Source organism: Nicotiana sylvestris, chromosome 5 (assembly GCF_000393655.2).
Source record: "Nicotiana sylvestris chromosome 5, ASM39365v2, whole genome shotgun sequence".
Lineage (NCBI taxonomy): Eukaryota > Viridiplantae > Streptophyta > Magnoliopsida > Solanales > Solanaceae > Nicotiana > Nicotiana sylvestris.
This window is the reverse complement of record NC_091061.1, coordinates 183,350,768-183,366,317: the sequence shown is the minus strand read 5'-3', so window position 1 is coordinate 183,366,317 and position 15,550 is coordinate 183,350,768. Positions and strand designations below refer to the sequence as shown.

General features: G+C 35.7%; 1 protein-coding gene across 1 annotated transcript; it reads left to right on the top strand.

The window, feature by feature from the left end:
* The first annotated feature begins 13,286 nt into the window (after nt 1-13,286).
* Nucleotides 13,287-14,195, top strand: LOC138869771 (uncharacterized). The gene has a single exon (XM_070147433.1). The coding sequence runs from the start codon at nt 13,287-13,289 to the stop codon at nt 14,193-14,195; it is 909 nt and encodes a 302-aa protein (XP_070003534.1).
* The last annotated feature ends 1,355 nt before the right edge of the window (nt 14,196-15,550 follow it).

Below are 15,550 nucleotides of genomic sequence, written 5' to 3'. Positions count from 1 at the left end.
ATTATGAAGGCATGGACTACTGATTTTGACTATGATGCTGAGGATTTGAAGACAATTCCCATTTGGATCAAATTGCCTAACTTACTTCTAAGTTGTTGGAGTGCAAGTGCATTGAGTAAAATTAGTAGTGGTTTAGGCCAGCCAATATATGTTGATGCTTGTACTTCAAATGCTGAGAAAATTTCATATGCAAGGATTTTGGTGGAAGTTGATATTACTAAGGAGCTTCCAACTGTTATTAAAGTAAAAGATCCAAAGGGCAGAATCATGGCACAAGAGATATAGTATGACTGGAAACCAACATATTGCTCAAGGTGTATGCAAATAGGCCATAATTGTCAACAAAAAAAGACTAATAATGTATGGGTGGAGAAGAAAATAGGCCAACAACAACACAAGACAGTGACAAAGCAGAGGACAGAATGGAAGCCTATAAATAATAAAGTTAGATTACAAAGCCAATAACAACAGGAAACACCACTAAGAACTAATGAGCAGCAAGTGACTAATAACAAAGGAGGGGAAAGTGTTGATATAACAAGTAAAGAGTAAATCTACGGCAAAAGGACAAAAAGCCCCAGAATTTGGGTAGCACATAATAGTTCTCAATGGCTTCAACAGTCTAGTAGAGGCAGGACAAGAGTAAACCATAAGAGGAACAGCTGAATGCAGTACAAGTATAGGGGTGGAGGTGTGAGGATGGAAAAAAAGACTTTAGCAATATTAACATGATACTCACATGGAATGTAAGGGGTTTCAATAAAGTGTTTAAGCACAAGGAGTTAAAGGTGTTTATGAATGAAAATAAGGTAGATATGATAGCAATATGTGAGCATAGAGTAAAAGATACAAAAGCAGATAAGATCATTGAAAAGCTACTGCCAGGATGGAAATGGTGTCACAATGTGTCAAGTTCATGTAAAGGAAGAATTGGGGTAATATGGAATCCAAATGTACTGAATTATACAGTGTTGGAGAGATATTCCCAGGTTATACATGGTACTATGAAGGTTCTGAAAAATAATAAGGCGTTCTATTTTTCAGCAATATATGGGGTACATAGTGTGCAAGATAGGAAATCATTATGGAAAATAATTAGAAATATAGCAAGGCAAAGCACGTGACCTTGGTTGCTAATGGGAGATTTTAATTCAATATTGGGGGCTGATGATAGAATGCATGGTACAGAAGTGCATGATAATGAAATAAAAGATTTCAAAGAAGTAATAGAAGATTGTAATCTGGCAGAGATACCTACAGTGGGCAAGACATATACATGGATAAATGGCCATGTGTATAGTAGAAATGATAGAGCAATTGTTAATGATAGCTAGATGATTAATACGCTTCCTAGACAAATTCAAATAATGAATTCTCTATTGTCATATCACTCTCCACTGGGGATTGAGATAGAGGTAAGTTGTGATAACAAGAAAAGGCCCTTTAAATTTTATAATTGTATGGCTGATCATCCTGACTTTGGAAAGATTGTGGAAATCAATTGGAAATTGAAGGATAGGGGTATGGAAGCTATATAGAAGAACTTGAAAACTGTAAGAGCAGCTTTAAAAAAGTTAAACACAAAGGAGTTCATGAATGTCACAAAGAAGATAAGTACTATCTGAAAAGAGCTGGATAACATACAAGGAAGAATGAAGACGGCTAATGCACCAACTGATTTGTTTGAGGAAGAGAAGGAATTGCTATTACAACTAGAGAAGTGGGATAATATTGAGGAGTCCATATACAAGCAAAAATCAAGAATACAGTGGTTACAATTGGGAGATACTAACAGTGTCTACTTCTTTGTTAGCATGAAAACAAGGAAAGCACATAACCAAATTATAGAGCTCATTAATAGCAATGGAGATGCCTTGAAAGATGGTAAGAGCATTGAAGCTGAAGTGGTTGTGTTTTATAAGCATCTATTAGGAACTGCAAATGGTAGCATACCAGCTATCCATCCTAGCTGGATAAGGAATGGAGCAGTACTCACTAGAAGACAGCAGTTGCGGCTTATAACCCCTTTCATAAAAGAAGATGTAATTGATGCACTAAAGGTAATAGATGACATGAAAGCACCGGGAGGAGATGAGTTTAATGCATGTTTCTTTAAGAAATCATGGAACATTACTGGAGATGAAATTGTAAATGCAATACTAGAATTTTTTACTATTGGGAGAATGTTCAGGCCAATCAATAACACAATAGTTACTCTTATTCCTAAAGTAAAGAATGCAACTTCAATCAGAGAGTATAGACCAATCTCATGATTCACCCTACTATATAAGATCATATCCAAAATACTGACAAAAAGATTGAGGCAAGTGATGAATACATTGGTAGATGAGAGCCATGCAACTTTTGTTCCAGGTAGAGGCTTGATAGACAATGTTCTACTCAGTCATGAATTAGTAAAAGGTTATGGTAGGAAAGAGGTCTCACCTATATGTATGATCAAGATTGACATGCAAAAGGCATATGACTCACTTGAATGGGTGTTTCTGGAGCAAGTATTAACTAGATTGTGTTTACCTAAGATATTCATAGGATGGATTATGAAATGTATCAGAACTGTGTCATACTCCATCACTATTAATGGTAGTCCTACTATGCCATTTGAAGCAAAAAGAGGGGTGACGCAGGGTGACCCAATATCTCCATTATTGTTTGTACTAGCAATGGAATATCTGACTAGAATCCTAAAATAATTGAAGGAGAAGCCTAACTTTAACTACCATCCAAGGTGCGAAAAATTGAGTATTGTCTAGGTCAGTTTTGCAGATGATTTATTACTATTCTGTAGAGGTGATTTGATATCTATACAATTATTATATGAATGTTTCAACAGCTTTTCAAAAGCTTCAAGCCTTGTTGCAAACCAAAGTAAAAGTTGCATCTATTTTGGTGGAGTTACAACAGCAGTGCAGCAGGAAATTATTCAAATTACTAATTTTAGCATTGGTGAACTTCCTTTTAGATACTTAGGAGTTCCATTGAGCTCAAAGAGGTTGTCAGTAAGCCAATGTCAACCTCTACTAGATAAAATGTTGGGGATAGTTAAGCAATGGATAGTGAAATTTCTAAGTTATGTAGGGAGGCTATAGTTGATAAAGAGTGTGTTAATAGCCATTCAAGCTTTCTGGTCACAGATCTTTCCATTACCAAAGAAAATTATCCAGTTAGTTGAAGGAATTTGTAGGAGATTTCTTTGGATTGGTGACACTAATGCAAGTAAAAAAGCATTGGTAGCTTGGGATAAAATGTACAGGACGAAATCTAAAGGTGGATTAAATATTACTGATCTTGGTACATGGAATAGAGCAGCACTATTAAAACACTTATGGAATATTTGTAAGAAGAAGGATAAACTATGGATAAGGTGGGTGCATGTCTACTATATAAAAGGAAAGATTCCATGTCAAGTGGATGTGAAGCAAGCTTCATAGATTGTTAGAAAGATACTGCAGGCTGGAAAATATATAAATGAAGCTGGGTTGGATATTGAAAAGGAGTTAATGATAGAAACATTCTCTATCAAGAGATTGTACAATCAATTGAGAAGAGATTTTCCAAGAGAGAGCTGGAGCAGCTTATTATGCAACAACAAAGGCTGCCCAAGATGGAGATTCATATTGTATCCTGCAGTGCAGGGGAAGCTATACACCAAAGATACATTGAATAGTTAGGGGTTACAAGTTAATCAAAACTGTCCACTATGTGATCAAGAATTGGAAAGTCATCAACACCTTTTCTTTGCATGTACATTTTCAGCAGAAGTCTGGGGGAAACTATTATCATGGATGAGGTTTTTACGAAGGATAAAAGGATAAAAGGGATGATAAGTATTAAAGGTACATTATACCAGCTATGGATGGAAAGAAATCGACGAGTATTTCAGCAAGAAAAGAGACGCATTGAAGACATTACCAGGTAGATAATACAAGAAATACATTGTATAGGTCATAGACAGATTAGTTTAAGGAAAGAGATGCAAAAGCTAAACTTTTACCCTTAGAAATGTAGTTAGAGAGGATAAAATATACTAAGTTTGGGGATGCATGTCCAAACTTAGTGTTTGCTATACTTGTAAATATTTACGTGGTAATAAAAGTTTAATTAACAAAAAAATAGAACTAGAGGAGTGAAAGTCACTTGACTCTAAAGAAAGGAGCGAAAAGCCAGGATGGCTTGGTAAGCAAGCAATCCTTTATGTGGGCACTTGATTCCCAGCCGAGATAACCATTTTATACCTCCCTTGATCCTTGAAATTGCAAGTTGCCAAGGTTTGTTTGCTTGCCTTTTACAGCTTAATCCTCATGCGAAGGAGCAGCAGAAAGAGCATTTGCGGCAGCAGGTCTCAAGGGAGACTAGCTCTATAAAGCCTTACTGCTTGGGATATTGTGCGATAAATGGAAATAGGTCCATCGAATAGGGTCTCTGCCTACCAGTAAGGAGAGCTTTACGCCTGCCCTTGAAGGTTTTCAGTGCCAGTAAGGAAAATGACCTTCACCTTTGCGTCGCCCTTTAGAGAAATAATTACCTTTAGGTTAGCTTTCTTTCTCTGCTCTCATTTCCCCCCTTCTTATTTGTAAAGTGTCATTCTTTTCTCAGTGCAGTCTAGGCCTTTCTGAGTTGGGGAGGTTTCTAAAATCTGAAAATTAGGCGTAATTCTAGTTTAATGGCCCGCGAACGCCAAAAAAGAAGTACGATCATGGTGAAGTCGTAATTATTATTCCTTACGTCGTTTTTATGGTCCGGCAAAAAATTTAGGTTATTGGGGTCTGGCGGCACGGGCCCATGTAGAAGGCGTGGGCTATAGCACACGAAAATCTGGGAATCAGGCGGAATTCTAGTTCTATGGCCCTAAAACTCCAGAAAATGAGGAAAGGACATGCTGAAGCGGTGATAATTTCCTTAGGTCGTTTTTGATGGTTCGGCAAAATTTTACGCAATCCAGGTCCGGCGGCCCGGGCCCATATATATTACTTTTATGTCATGGTTTTCTTTCTTCCAAATTGATGGCTTTTATGTCTTTTTGTCATTTTTTTCCACACACACACACACACACATATATATATATATATATATATATATATATATATATATATATATATATATATATATATATATATATATATATATATATATATATTGCTTTACAGTTGATGTTTGCTTTCACAAGTCTATCTTATTACTTCCCTCTATCTCATTTTGTGTATTATTTTAAAGAGTCAAACGATTCTTGGTTTGACCAAGACTTGTTCAAACTCATTCTTAGTATTTTCAATTATTTAAAAGCATGGTATGAAGTATTTTTCAAATATCAATAAAATCTTACTTTATAAAAAAAATGGTATATTCTGAACCTCCATTTTCAGAGAAAGAATGAATCAATGTTTGAAAGTTACTTGTATATTTGATTATTAGATCCTTTTAAAATTATTGTACTTCGGACCACACCGTTCATTATGGGATGGAGGGAATAGCGTTTACTATATTTCTATTCTTAAATAAGCTCATTTAAATGTGACGTGCAAGACAACTTGGATTATCTCGGTTACTTCTGTATGTTTTTCATTATGTATTCTATGGTTCCTGGTTAATTATCATACCGAGTCTTTACTAACTGGTCTGGACTTCTCACATAAGACAAAGGAAATTTAAGGGTGCAATGTGTAAATAAAGGAAACTATAAATAAAAGATAAGTGGACTAAAGTGAGGAGTCTTTTTTCTTTTTGGAGCGGACCAAACAGAAAATAGGTTCGCGTAAACTGGAACGAAGAGAGTATTTGATTAGTTACTTTTAGAATTCTCATACTTCGGATCACACCATTCATTCTGGGATGGAGGGATCAGTAACATTTACTAGAATACTATTCCTAAATAAGTTCATTTGTATTGTGACGTACAAGACTAGTTGGATTTAAATGGTTACTTCTATATGTTTTTCAATATGTATTCTCTGATTCATGGTTATCTAACCGAGTTTTTACATAAGCCTTTTGCTCCACTTCTTATTGTGCTTGTAAGACCTTAAGAGGTACTTTTCTACATAAGGCCTTGCATCTATTTAAACAAAAGAAAAAAGGAACTTGCTTTTTTTTCCCCTCCTATTTATCAGGCTTGTATATAGTACTGAATAAAGCATAATAGATGTAGAAGATTCACTTAGATGACCCTAATTGAATTTGGGATTGAGGCGTAGTTAAATTGATTGATTCATTAAATAGATTTGTATACAATTCTTTTCACAAAGCTGTTTGACCTTTGTTGGTCTTATTGCATTTGCTATGCATTTATGATCTTATCTCTTTCTTTTTCTCTTTCTCTTTCTCTATTTCATGGGAGCAAAAATGGAACCTGTAGATATCGAGCTCGGTTTGGGAGCTTTAAAGAAAGAGAAAGGGAATGCTGCTCGTAAGCAAAACCAAGGCCACGACATCAGTGTGTCTCAAGTATTTTGAGACAAATGAAGTTGCTAAAATTCGGAAATGTAAATTTTGTTCACACCCTTATGCTATTATAACATGCACTGCTAATTTCTCATGTCTAACCTCCTCCCCCCCTTCGAGTGAGACAAATGCTTAATTTTCATGTGAACCTTTAAATTCAACTCTAATTTCATACTAAAGAGGTGAGGTTTGTGGTGAGAAATAGTAAAGTGATAATCGAGTAATATACTAAACTTATATGTACATAAAATATTATTTGTAGAATCGGAATTTATGGAAATATTAACCCAAATACTGGTGAAACAATTCTTACATAATCATGTTTTATATGGATATTAGCCAATATATAAAGACCTTGATGTTATTCTTCCTTTTAACTAGGCACCTTGGGAAACCATCTCAAGAGTCATCATCCCGGATATGATTTAACAACAACTGATGCCAGTTCTACTTCACAATCTGTTACTATTTCTAAGATGTCTCAACCTTTTGTCGAAATACCCAAGTTGGAGCTTGATAATTTCAATCTGTTGCTCGTCAAGTGGCTCATTCAAGTATCCCTTCCTCCTGCTAGTTTGGATGAGCATTTCCTACGGGATTCATTTAAAATGCTCAGCCCAAGAGTAAAACTTTGACATGCGGCCGAGTTCCAAGCAGTACTTGGTGAAGTTTTTAAAAGCATGCAGGAAGAAGTAAAGGTGTTAGTGGACCAAGTTTCTTCCAAAGTGTGTATAACTCTAGATTTCTGGGAATCTTACGAGCAACTCCATTATATGAGCATCACATGACAGTGATTGATGAAAACTGGTCTTTTCGGAGGCTGCTCTTAATATATGTTAGATATCTTCTTGTTGTTGGGCTGAAATTTCTCTTACTCGTTTGAGGTCTTCAGGTCTTATAATATTGACGACAACAAAGTCATTTGTCGCACAGATGCATGCAATAAACTCAAAGAAGATAGGACATCCAGATAGCGAGTCCCTTTTACTTTCTTCCCTGTGCTGCTCACACCCTGAATTCTATCACAAATGATGGACTGAGATACTCGGAGGAGTCGATAATCTCCAAAACAAGGGAGTTTGCCCTAAGATGACACCTCATTGGAGTCAGAATTTTCTCCACTATTGTAGTGCTTATCAAGAAGTATTTTGGAAGTTCCCTATTAGTGCCAAGGGTGGCTCAACAAAATTAGTGGCTTTAATAAAAGGCCTTATATTTTTTTATGCTAGAATTCATATATATATATATATATATATATATGAATTCTAGCATAAAAACTATTATTACCATTTTTCGTGCTTGTTGTTATAATATAATATTCTTAAATAATATAAAACTTTTAACTTTACATAGTAATAATATTATTTATATTAGTAAATGATAATTTGAATAAATAAAATATTAGGCATGTATTTACAATATAATTCCTTTGATATTGTTGTAAAAATTTATATTTACCAATAAGAAAATATAAGTGGTTTAATTCAAGGTTCTAAAGTATTTTATTGTTAAAGAATAGAAAATCTCTTTTTTTTTCTTTTTTACAAAATTTTTATACTTTTTATTTTTCTGCAAACTTTAATATTGTCTAAAGCTAAAAAATCATAAATTCACTACTAAAAATTTTTTTGAGCCTCAAAATCTCGAGGGCCTAAATCAAGGTTTTACTAGGCTCCCTCTTGAACCACCATCCATTCTTGGCATTCTTAATTAAATTTTATAGAGTTTCAAATAAAATAAGACAACAACGATAAGAACACTAAAGATAGCGAATATGCAATTCAGTTAACACATGCGAATGAAGTTGGTTGAACAACATGTTCGTGCGATAATGGTCTCAATGAAATTGGTGGCTAAAATTAAAATATATCAAATTACCCTTGAACAATTTTCATAAAATCCATAGAATAATAAGACTCTAAAAAGGCCTAATGTGAGAGCGCAACGCATAATGTATCAAATACGCGCACGTCATGATATTAAATTCTCCTTTATATAAAAATATGAAATTAAGTGAAAATAATAAAGGGGTGAGCACATTACTCATTGAGTTTTTTTAAGCATGGCGACACTTGCCTCGAAAAGTTCTTAGTTAAAAAAAGAGACACAAAAGAACTTGCTTTTTGACGTATGAATTCTCAAAAAGGAATAGCTAATTAAGAGAATCTAAATTAAAATTAGAAATTAAAATCATGAGAAATATGGAAAAGTATACATAGAAGAAAATAAAAATTAATAAAAAGGTAAATATATTGTTTAATCTAATGAGATAAAAGATTTATCATATTACTCCCTCTGTCCACTTTATCTGATTTTTTGGCCCTTTTTATGGTCCAAAATATTTGATTTTTCCAGATTTCAAGAGTAAATTAATTTATTTTTTCAAAACTTTTCTTGGAGTAAATAATGTCGGAGTATGTGTTATATTTATTTTCCAATGCGATTGGATTCATCTATCTCAGATTGGCGTTTCACTTCTCTAGTAGTCCATGTACTACTTGTTATAAAATCTAATTATCATTTCATCTTCTACATTCATGTTAATTATTTTTATAAAATAAAACTAGAGAGGAAATGTTGAATTTTTTTTGCTCCATTTTGTAATTCGTTGGCATTTTAAAATTGAAAATACATGACAAATTGAGATTTCTTGCTGAAAATTTGAAATAGTATTTGATGCTTACAAAGTTTTCAATGAGTTCTGTCGGTTGCTTCCAGTTTTGGGAGTTGCTAATCATTACATCCCAAATCCTAAAATGGCATTACGTCAAATATAAAAAAAAAATAAAAAAATGTGAAGAGATAATACATGTCAATATAGTTAATTTTATTGCTAATTAATGTTAAAAGATGAATTTCTTAATATTAGTAAAACAATCAAAAAAACAAACAAAGTGGACTGGAGGGTGTAACTCATTCAAACCTATCTCTATCAAATTTAAAAAACTATTAAAATTCGAAAATTTTATTAACTAATGTATAATTATAAATATATATATTTTTAGGGCCTTAAATATTTGGGTGCCTAAGGCATGGGTTTTGCCTGCCTTACCCTCGAGCTGCCCTTGATTGATGCTTCAGCTCGTTGGAGTGGCCACATACAATTTGCTTGAAATTGCACAGAAGGTGATTGTTCTTTTGATAATTAGAACAACAACAACAACAACAACTACCCAGTAAAATCCCACATAGTGGGGTTTGGGGAGGGTAATGTGTACGCAGACCTTACCCCTGCCCCGATAGGGCAGAAAAGCTGTTTTCGATAGACCCTTGGCTCAGAAAGACGGAAATAAAAAACAAGAAAAAAGAATTCATTAGTAATATAATTAGGAAACTTAAATAGTTCACAATATTTTGCATTCAAAATGAAAAACATATTTAGAAATGTTTTTACATGAGGGTTGTGGTGGGAAATGATTTTGGGTCATGCATAGTGAAATGATAATGAAGTATGCTAACATAATTGCACATGAGTAGGTACTTCAATAGTTCAAAATATTTTGCACGCAAGATATAGGGCTGGTTTCTTGCTACTTAACTATAAATGGAACCAAATAAGAGTACTTAACGCAGTTATCTACTTAACACTTTGTTGTTTACTAGATATCTACTTTTGTCTTCTTCTTGGTAAAATAGATTACGCCAAGGATGTTGATACCATATCGGAGGTGTTAGAACTTCTACATGTATAGATGAGGCTCTAATAGTCAGCCAAATCTACTTGTGCTTCTAGTTTCTGTTCTCTGATCTCCTTTCTTTTAACCTTCTCTATTGTTGATGTTGTAAATATCCTGGCACTTAGTGTTGTTTTCACAGCAATGAAATGCCATTTTCCCTTTCAAGAAAAACTTTATTTTTTTCCAGGACTATCTTAAGGGGGAAAGACAGGAAATGGGATTTGAAAAATATGTTTCTGCTTTTACATTTAATCTACAGATCAGTTATGGCTTTTAATTATATTATGCCATGCAGGCAGGTAGATCAATGGAAACTATTGTCCAGAAGTATGATGAACTACTAGGCGGTAGGGTTCTCCTGAACACGGTGGAGAAGAATGATGTGAAGATGATGCATGCATATTTAGAACCCTTCTATAAAACCATCAATGATATATGCACAAACAAAGTGCTAACATTTGGTTTGGTTCTTTTGTTCATGGATCACTTGTTATCGAAGGTGATTGCACCCTGTAAAGTCTCTCAAGACAGCCCTGGCTGGCTCAAGAGTGTTGCTGGGGATATGGCTACAAAAGCCGAAAGCTATAACGGTCACGTCTTCAATGTCTTCACGTATATGACTGCTATTCTTGATCCAAGAATAAATGATAAGCTCATTCCTGAAAGTCTCAAGTCCAAAAAGTACTTGAACATTAGAAACTATTCCATCAGCCATCTTCCTTTTTCTTACGTTGCACAAGAGCTAGGAGATGGGGGGGGGGGGTTCTTTTGCAGAGGATTGCTCTTAAGATAAGTGTGGGACATGGTCCTCTACCACAGATGCGCTGACCCAATATTTCAAAGAGCTTCCTGCTGATATGAAAACTGATGTCTTGGAATGGTGGAAGGTGAAGAGTTCAAGCTACCCACGGTTATCGGTAATGGCTCGGGACTTTTTGGCTGTACAAGCAACTGCTTTGGCGCCTGAAGACCTTTTCTACAGCAAAGGTGATGAGATAGATAAGCAGAGGGTTTCAACATCCTGTGAGAGCACTCAAGCTTTGCATTGTGTAAAGTCATGGATGCAAAGTGGATTCAAGTTGAAGTATAAATCACTTGAAATTGAGAATTTAATGGAACTACCAACTCTGCAGCAGCTGAAAGTTATATGACAGGTGGGACTCCAGCACCTAGTCGGTTCAGTTGATGCTAATTATTCTGAAGTTCATTTTTTTGTTCATGTTTTGTTCTGAAGTTTATTTCCTATACAATGCTAACAGTAAAGCAAGGATTCCGGGACCTAGTTGCTGATAAAGTTTTTTGTTCTGAAGATCCAGAAGAAAATGGAATGAAAGAGCAGAATCATCCCACCTCATGAAGTTTCTAACTTCAATTTTTTTCTGGTTCTTCAGGCCCGAACAGGAACAACGCAATCTGAAGGAGGGTTCATGGTCTTGTCTGCTGTGAGAAAAAATACCTCTAATTTGGCTGTTATTTTAGAGTAATGCAAGCACTTAGTGCCTTATTAAACATCAATTGTAAATCGATGGCAGTCTTAGTCGAATTTTAGGATCTGATATTGCAATATACATCTAGGGGAAGTGACTACACCACATCAAATTAAACATGTTGTGTGGACTCTTGATAGTGCTCTTCATGGTATGTTGCAACGACATTTCTACGGAATTAGCTCTTACCACATGGCTATCGAACCGTTGCTTGTTTTGTCGATAGACTTTATACCCTATTTGAGACCCATCATAGAAGAACAACATTAGTTAAAAAGATCTTACATAATTCATGAAATTAGGCTTCACACATCCGTTATACTTTCTGTATCTTATTAGGAGAATTTTTGAATTAAAGAAATAGAAATGAATCACCTGCTTTCTTTTCCGGAGATAACTGGATTTAAAAGTGGCTAATCGTATTGCCTCTATGAGTGTAATGTCAAAAACAACGGTGGCTGCCATTTTAGAAAAAGAAGACAAAGGAAGAAACTTGTCTTCCTTAATTGGGCAGGACCCCACAAATTTCCCCCTCCAGGCCAGTCTCATTCACCTGAAGGAGGTAACACCGGAGGTTCTAGTTTGAGTGTATGCCGACAAGTTCTTTGCATAGCTCAAACTTGTCTGTTGGTACCACTTTGGTCAGCATATCCGAAGGATTCTCACTTGTATGAATCTTCTTTACCTGCATAGACCCATTGTTGGCCCAAGTTCAGGTGAAGTTTTGAAGAATGACAAATGAACTCAGTCATGGACCAGGTCCAACATGTGAGGCACAATATTTATCAACCTATGTGAGATACACGTGAAGGAGATAAGTCTCAGTGATCAAGCATCAATATCTCTTGAACTGATCGAAAAGGTTGCATATTGGATGAGGAGAGAAAGTCTCCTTATGGGAAAAGGACACAATCCGGATAAAGGATAGGGTTGGAGTTTGTATTGTACAAGGACTCAACTTCGATGGAAGATCAACAATTGAGTCTCAATCAAACTCTGATTACTAACTCATTAAATAACAGTGATTGTTCTCTTTTACAGTATGGCACATACGCAGAAGTTAAACTAAGTTGAGAGCAAACGAGCAAGGCAATTTTGTGAGCAATTTATGTGAGATTTAAGTGTGCACACCTGAAGCTACTTGAACGAGCTAGAAGAACCAGTTCCATTGTGTTTATTCTTATTCTAGTTCAATTGTAGTAAGTGGTTTAAAGTTGTACCTTTTCAGCTTTCATAGAAGTATTTGTAATAGGTACTTTGAGTGTTCAAATTATAGGCTAACTTCAAGGTGTCGCAACAGTTGAGGTTGTGTGCCACACAGGAACTAGAGTTAATCCTTAGGTTTACAAAGAGTTTTTATAAATGTTGTTTTGGCTTAGTGATTTTAGTGGATGTTTGGGAAAATCCTACTAAGTAGTAGGTCGTGATTTTTTCACCTTTTGAGTCAGGTATTTTCCACGTAAAAATCTCAGTGTTCTTTATTTTCTGTACTTTTAATTCTGCAACAGTAGTAGTTAGAACACCTAGAAGAACCAGGTTCTTCTAGATCAAAAAATTGGGTACCATACAAATCACCCCCCTCTTGTGTGGTATTGACGTTTAGAACATCAATTGGTATTAGAGCAGGTTATCCTTGAAGAGGCTAACACCTTAGGAAAAGCTCAACATGAGTGCACCACTTGGGAACTGGGAAGGGCAATCCACTGCCAGGCCTCCACTGTTCAATGGACAGTACTACTCTTGGTGGAAGAACAGGATGAAGGATCACATCATAGGAGAAGACTATGAACTGTGGGACATAGTCACTGATGGTCCTTTGGCAACTACAATGAAAAATGAGGAAGGAGTGGATGTGCCAAAGACAAGGACTGACTGCACTGCTGAAGACCTAAAGAAGTGGGAGAAAAATGCTAAGGCCAAGAAATGGCTTGTGTGTGGACTAGGTCTAGATGAGTACAGTAGGATCCAAAGTTGTACTACTGCTAAGGAGATATGGGACACTTTGCAAGTGGCTCATGAAAGAACACCTCAAGTGAAAAGATCCAGAGGAACACTGATGTATTCTCAATATGAGAATTTTACTATAAAAGAAGGAGAAACTATCCAAGAGATGTATACTAGGTTCACTACACTGACAAATAAACTTAAGTCTCTTGGAAGGATTATTCTTGAAGAAGACAAGGTTGAGAAAATCCTGACAAGGGTTCTGTCAATCTCATGGGAAAGCAAAATCACTCCCATTCAGGAATCCAAGAATATTGCTACTCTCAGACTGGATAAACTGATTGGACATCTTATTGCTTATGAACTGAGAAGGCAAATCATGAAGATGGATACACCCAAGAAGGAGAGAAGCCTAGCTCTCAGAATTGCTGAAGGTTCAGATCTGGAAGATGATGAGATGGCTATGATCACTAGAGATTTCAAAAAGTACCTGATGAGAGGAAAGGGTTCTTCAAGAGGAACAACTTTCAACAAGTCAAGAGCTCCTGAGAAACAGACCAATGAGGGTTGCTACAAGTGTGGTAAGACTGATCACATGATCAAGAACTGCCCTCAATGGAAAATTGAGTAGAAGAAAGAAAGGGTTGAACAAAGGAACAGGAAGAAGGAACAGGTTCAACCAAAAAGGAATAAAGGTTCAACCAAGGCTATGGTTGTTGCTTGGGGAGAAACTTCAGATGAAGACTTAGAAGATGAAGCTGAAGAAGAACAAGCACTGATGACCATCAGAGAATCAGATGATGAACAAGAGGTAAGTATCCTTCATCTCAAAGACAATATTAAATTTTTGTCTAAAGAAAGGCTGGCTGAGCTATTACTAGACTTCATTGATGAGTCTGAGATAATTAACAATGAGAAGGAAGTTCTTTCTGGGGAATGTGTGATCCTAAAATTAAAATGAAAAAGTCTAGAGTCTAGAGCTAATGAGAGTGATAACACAAATGCTGAGTTGAAAACCCAGGTTCTTGAACTTGATAACAGTGTCCTAGAACTTAGGTCTGAAAACTTAAAACTGAAACTAGGAACAGGAAAGAAGAAAGTTGATCACACATATCTCATTCTAGAAGAAAATTTGGGAAAAATGAAAGATGAAATTGTATAAGAAAGATGAATTCATCAAAGTCCTAAAGGAAGATCTAGGAAAGGTGAAACATGAACTAGACAGAACTTGCAAGTGGAACAAGGCTTCTGATGTACTCTCTTGGCTGCAAAAGCATCGCAGTAGCAACAAAAGAGGACTTGGCTATGGGACTCAAGCTCCAAAATAGGACCCTAGAAGCAAGTACCTCACTCTTCCTGAAAATAAAATCTGCATACACTGTGGCAAGGCTGGCCATTACAAAAATGAATGTAATTCAAAAGAAAAGGCGAGTCAAAAGAACAAAGTCTTTGTTCAAGAGAAAAACAAGTTGCCTGGGTGGGCAAAAAAGAATCTGATTCATCCTTTTGCCTATAGAAAGGGACCCAAACTAGTTTGGGTTCCTCAGACTAACCCCTGATTTCTTTTTGCAGGTCCAAGTGAAAAGGAGGAGCCAAATATGGTATATGGATAGTGGCTGCTCAAAACATATAACTGGGAACAAGGACCAATTCCTTTCACTTGAGGACTTAAAAGGAGGTAATGTCTCCTTTGGTAATGGAAAGAAAGGTGAGATCATTGGCATTGGAAAAGGTAGGCAAAATAGATTATCATTCCATAGAGAATGTCTACCTAATAGATGGATTGAAATATAGCCTAATAAGTGTGTCACAATTGTGTGACAGAGGTAATCTTGTAGTTTTTACCTCTACCAAATGCTTTGTGATTAATCTTACCACTAATAAGATTATTTTGCAGGGAAAAAGAGTTAACAATATTTACATTGTAGATTTGTCTACTCTCTCAAAAAATGAACTCACTTGCTTAAGTGTGTTGGTTAATGATCC

Coding starts and splice junctions, on each gene's coding strand:
- LOC138869771 (XM_070147433.1), top strand. CDS start 13,287: ATGAGTGCACCACTTGGGAACTGGGAAGGGCAATCCACTGCCAGGCCT.